The sequence below is a fragment of the Anguilla anguilla genome, chromosome 5 (genome assembly GCF_013347855.1).
Source record: "Anguilla anguilla isolate fAngAng1 chromosome 5, fAngAng1.pri, whole genome shotgun sequence".
NCBI lineage: Eukaryota > Metazoa > Chordata > Actinopteri > Anguilliformes > Anguillidae > Anguilla > Anguilla anguilla.
Window position 1 is genome coordinate 54,005,074 of NC_049205.1, and position 5,688 is coordinate 54,010,761.

General features: G+C 43.8%; 1 protein-coding gene across 2 annotated transcripts; it reads left to right on the forward strand.

Moving 5' to 3' along the window:
- The first annotated feature begins 1,073 nt into the window (after positions 1 to 1,073).
- Positions 1,074 to 5,476, forward strand: LOC118226799 (lysoplasmalogenase-like protein TMEM86A). Of its 2 annotated transcripts, none has more exons than XM_035416705.1 (3): positions 1,074 to 1,180; positions 3,309 to 3,573; positions 4,040 to 5,476. In XM_035416705.1, the coding sequence occupies exons 1-3, from the start codon at positions 1,160 to 1,162 to the stop codon at positions 4,465 to 4,467; spliced, it is 714 nt and encodes a 237-aa protein (XP_035272596.1). In that variant the 5' UTR covers positions 1,074 to 1,159; the 3' UTR covers positions 4,468 to 5,476. The 2 variants fall into 2 exon arrangements, with proteins under 2 accessions (XP_035272596.1, XP_035272597.1); XM_035416706.1 differs by having other exon boundaries at positions 1,119 to 1,196.
- Positions 5,477 to 5,688: the final 212 nt, after the last annotated feature.

A 5,688-nucleotide genomic window follows, 5' to 3' on the forward strand; every position in this document is an offset into this window, starting at 1 on the left:
CAACTTTGTGGGTGACTGTTTTTTTCCAGGTGGGGTAGTGAAATATAGATGCCATAAACACAAAACTTTATACACTAACTATATTTTTTTAAACTGCTGAGCTTTTTTAGTGAATTTCATGATGAGCATATGAGTATTCACAATAAACACCAAGACCATGTAATTGCTTATCCACAGCACACCCAAACAAGAAATATTACACTTGGCTTTCTGGGTACATTCACTCTATGTTATGTTAAATGTGGACTCTCCCTGTTGACTGATGTGGCCGTCTGGCAGATCTACTTACCAATATCCCTTCTTGTTGTTCTGGTGACTTCCTGCTGAAAACTTTGGGGTTCCAGTCACTTTCTCACTCTTTCGGCGCGGTACCTATGGTCCTTATTTTTCCAGCTGCAAAGACATGGGCCTACATGCCCAACATGGCTGTGCTTATTGTTTTAGCACACACTCTAAAAGCACTGCGATTGAGCATGCACCAGAAGTTAAAGTTAATTAATTCGTTCTGCACAAGAGGTTGTTACAATGTTATCATATAAATACACACACACACACACACACACACACACACACAACTGTATTATACAAATTACAAACTACATTTTAAAACTACATAAAAACACAAACTGCATTTTGCGCAAGTACATATAAAAATAACTAGTGATAAAGTGTCACAAGATGTAAGGTGCTCATGAAAATTGATAAGTGTTCTTAAAAAAAAGTTGTGGTGATCTTGGGTCGAATAGTGACATCGTATTCCGTACAAAAGAAAGGCTAAAAGAAAATTACTCCCAAAAAAGCAAAGAAAAGAGTCTATTTATTTAAATATATCATTGAAAAAATAGTACAGTGTTTTGTCAGTACAGTGTACTTTCAGTGAAATAACCACATCCTATGCTAAAATCGTATAATAACTCCTCCCACATATAGGATCGTTTAGGTCTGCAAAGTATTTCGACTTTATTGATTATCTGCACATAATTGGAAGAATATTTTGACCACGCCTCTTTTTTGTTTTATTCGATTTCACTCTGTGGAAGGTTTGTCTCCGCCCCCAGAAGCCCTATGGCAAGTTTTCGTGCCCGACGCAAATACGTCCGCATTCTCAGCAACATTCAGTTTAACACATTCAACTGAATTCTGTGGAATCAAACCAGAAATGGTTTCCCCGGTCTCAGTGGTGAGTATACCAACAGGTGATACCGCCTGCGATAGGCTACCCCGTTCAGTAAATTCAGGTTAACTTGCTGTATTGTGTAATATTAATATGAATTATGTAATCTCCCTGGGCTGAGGCAGAATACAGGGTTTCTGTGTGTTGTATAACGTAAATAATAATAGCCTATTACAGGATGGTGGCAGACGTCATTCAGGTAGTTGTTAGTTTGCCCGATGTAACCGATGAAAGAAATGTACGAAGGAACCTTTTCATCTGAACAAGAACTCCGCAGTTTTTCTTTAGTAAATTGCATTTGGAGGTGTGTTATTTATTATGTTTAACTAATTTGATTCTAATGTACAGAATAAAATAGCTGTAGGCTACAGCGTTGAACCTTACCAGCAACCGATAAAGTTAGTCGAAGCGTGAACAGCTAAGGCACGAACTGTACCAGTTACCCTGAAGTTCGCAATATATGTTTTTTTAACGCTTGTTTATTTATTTTAAAGTTTACGTGTTGTATTTTTTTCAAAAAACCACAACACATAAACAGATGAAGGAATGAAGGAATGAAGGAAGCAAATGGTTTCATCTAGCACTTATGGGCTATATCCGAATCGGCTTACTTTCCTGCTATTGGATACAAATTGCATACAACTTCTATGCAACTTGTATACTCAATGCAACCTAATCCAGGCACGGGCCTCGTTTAATTTGCTGACAATATCCGCGTGGTAAGTGCGAACACAGGCAGACCTCATTTACCAAGATACTCCGGTGTTAGATGCTTCAGAAGATCCTGAGTTTAGTTTAAAAGTGAATAGTAGCACAAAACACATTTTATTCTTAGGACTGTCATCATAAATGTGATAAAAAAAAGTTGTGCTATTAAAATTCACACCTGTTGTGCTTTCTCTAATACCACAGAAAGCACAAAAGTCCAAATTTTCCAGAAGTCCTTTTAACAAAACACAATGTTGCATGAACACGTTTTTGTCTTTTTCGCTGAACCCGCTAGTTCGCATCGCGCTACTGCAAACTACCGAGCTGTGGAAATGAAAAAGTCCGCATTACTCGCTGTTTCCGGGTGTATTTTTTGTCCTAGTTGCCATTTGCCTTTTTGATTACACACATTGCAGATTTAGCCCCCAAACCGGAGTCCTGTCTACACAATTGGAACACTGAAGAAATTAAATTGGATTGTCAAAAAAGGCCAGAGGTAGTAGCTGCAGTTGTTACTAACATAATATAATTTTAATTAGTCATGTCTTCAATTAATTCTTCATTTCTTCAATTAATTCGTCTTACATTATTTTTTAATCGTTCTGTCCATTTTTTTTATTTAACCCCGATGTTTATCCTCCAAATCAAGGCAAATTTTCACTCCAAAAATAAGCCTAATTGAAGATCATGTCAGACAGAATGTACTCTGAAGCCAACAAACCTCTTAACCAACTGGCTGATCCCTTGACAGAAGCATAGCATAGCAGAACAGGAACTGGTCTTTTTAAAGAGAGGTATAGTCATTGCGTTAAAGCAGCTGTCAGGATGCAGGGTACAGCTTCGCAAGACAAAAAGGGCACGCAAATCATTCGTGCCAATCACAGTCAACTTGCTAAACAGGGACACTAATTGATCTTCACCACCTCATTATTTATTTACGTATTTTGATGTTGTGCTAGTGGTGTTTTCATGCTATGCTGTGCCACTAAGATAAAAAAATTCCTGACAGATAATGAAGTATTCCCACAGCGCACGTTGCGTCCAATGGTGCTTTACACATAGCTCAGCTCACCTGTTCCCATGGAAATGGGAGCTCCCTGTCATTTCCATGGGAACAGGTGAGGTGAGTCATGTGTAAAGCATGGAGGAGGTGGGGGGGAATCCAAATATCATTTTACTCATTGATGGATTTACTGTGTACGCCTTTTTGTGAGGATAATAAAATCAACACACAACATGGACTTTGTGCTCTCGTCTGCACAGACCAGACAACACAACAGGACAGAGCTAGTACTGATTGGACAAGAGGAATTTTCCACTAAATCTGCATCACAAAATATAAGCTCTCGGTTTCCATGCCCAGCCCCTAAGACCATTTGCACCGGCTCTGTTGCCGCTGAACTGACCTTGTGTGCTGTTATTCCAGGTGAAGAACGAGGGCCCCAAACTGCTGCCCTTCTTCAAGGCCATCTGCATGTACTTCGCCCTGTGGCTGCCCACCTCCAGCCCGTCTTGGATCAGTGCGCTGGTCAAGTGCCTCCCCATCCTCTGCCTGTGGGCCTTCCTCCTCGCCCACGGCACCCGCTTCCTGCTGGCCCGCTCCGCCGCCCGCAAGATTTTGGCCGGCCTGGTCTTTTCCGTGCTGGGCGACGTCTTTCTGGTCTGGCAGGAGGATGGCTACTTCAGTCACGGTGAGGATGGTCTGGCCCGTTTGGGCTGCTCTTTCCATTGTTCAGATGGGGGCTGCTGCGCTCCTATCAGCCGGTGGTTTGAGGCCGGTTAAAGGGGTGGGGGAGGGTTGCGCGGGGACGTTCAGTGTGCTTGCAGCTATCTGCAGCTGTGTATTCACATGCATTACGCCTGACGATGTCCCGCTGTCCTATGCTGTATCTAGTTTGCATTATGAACAAGCACAGGGCATTGGGACATAAAAAAGCTTGGATAATCTTGAAACAACTTGCCCCAGTGTTCCCTCATTTTAATCCCTATCTTACCATGGATGTAGCAAAATGAAAAACGCAAAGTAATTTAAGGCCAGGAAAACAAGTATGTTGTGAAAGTGGCACGCTTTTTGGTTTGTAGCAGATGGGTGTAAGTCACACATGGTCATGACGCAGGGTCAGTGAAAGACCGCTGTCTGTGCTTTTAATTTCTCAGGGCTGCTGATGTTCGCTGTCGCCCACGTCCTGTATTCCTCTGCTTTTGGGATGAGACCCCTGAACCCACTGGCAGGGGTGGTGGTGGCCTTCCTGTCCCTGCTCAGCTACACCATCCTGTACCCGTGCCTGTTCGGGCCATTCACCTACCTGGTGGGCGTGTACGTCGCGCTGATTGGCCTCATGGGCTGGCGGGCCGTGGCCGGGGTTCAGCTGGCCAATGACCTGTGGACGTGGACCCGCCTGTCAGCCTGCCTGGGGGCGGGGTTCTTCATTGTCTCCGACCTCACCATCGCCGTGGACAAGTTCTGCTTCCCTGTGCCCAACTCACGCGCCATCGTCATGGGGACCTACTACGCCGCGCAGATGCTGATCGCCCTGTCTGCTGTGGAGTGCCAGGAGGCAGAGGCATCGCGGAAGAGGGGATGAAGTGGGGGCCTCGCCCTGTTCCCTAAAAAGTTATGGAACGCCTCATGTTAAGGGCATAGAGACTACATCTGTGACCCCCCACACATGTTGTCAATATTGTACACCAGTAATTCCATGGAGATGGAGAGGTGTTTATAGAGTACACAGTCTGTGATGCATATAGAGCACAGTCTGTGTTACATACAGTACCGTACAATATACTTTATTGTCCCCGTGGGGAAATTGGTCTTTGACTCAAATGCTGCACACATATAGCTGCCTCCATTGTAGTAATAATAAAAAACAACCAACATAAGCAAATCACAACCACAAATTACACATATTGCACATATTACACAACCAGTGATAAGAACACCATGATCGCACAACCCCTGCAGCCTCAAGCAACATTATTTAAAATTTTAATTGAGGTAGGCACAAATGAGTTTTTAAAAACGGTTGAGTGTTACATTGGGGTACTCTATATCGTCTGCCAGAGGGTAAGAGCTGATATTCGGTGTGGAGAATATGAGATGGGTCAGACAATATTCTCTGTGCTTGCCTGAGAACAGACTGCTCATATATTGACTGGAGGGGAGCAGCAGCACATGAGTCCTGGTCGCAAGCAAGGCAACGCCCCCGGAAAGTGTCCATGAAGATCCATGCACATGTACAGGAACACAGTGTGTACTGCATACAGATACTGTCTGTGTTGTATGGTGGCAACCTGTACACACAAAAAGCACACAGTAACTGTGCTATTGCATCCGCAGTCTGAACTGCGTGCACAGCAGTCACACGGTGTCAGTTTTGCTGTGGAACTGTGCTGACACTCAGCAGTTCGGAAACCTCATGTGCGTTTGGGGGTGACTGGCCACTCTGATTGAAATTCTTTCAAGACAGTGCTTACTCAACATTTGCATGCATATGTTCTTTCGTTTCAGCACTTTTCTTGTCAGCAGTGTTTCATTTCAGCCGGTCAGAGTTTACTGTCGTTTGTCTTGTGGCAGAGCACTGTGCCCACAGAGAGCAGTGGATGCACAGACTGAAATACTGGCTCTACTGTTCCTAGCATGACTAGGCTAACCTCAGCCGTCAATTCTCACTTGAGCATGGGACAATTGTTTGTTCTCAACAAACCCAGGTTATGCTAGTAAATGGTAAATGGTAAATGGACTGCATTTATATAGCGCTTTTATCCAAAGCGCTTTACAATTGCTGCCTCTCATTCGCCAGAGCAGT

Excerpts from the sequence above, each read along its gene's own strand:
- LOC118226799 (XM_035416705.1), top strand. The coding sequence starts at position 1,160 with ATGGTTTCCCCGGTCTCAGTG. Across the intron at positions 1,181-3,308 it reads TGGTTTCCCCGGTCTCAGTG|GTGAAGAACGAGGGCCCCAA; the intron begins GTGAGTATACCA and ends CTGTTATTCCAG. Across the intron at positions 3,574-4,039 it reads GGATGGCTACTTCAGTCACG|GGCTGCTGATGTTCGCTGTC; the intron begins GTGAGGATGGTC and ends TTAATTTCTCAG.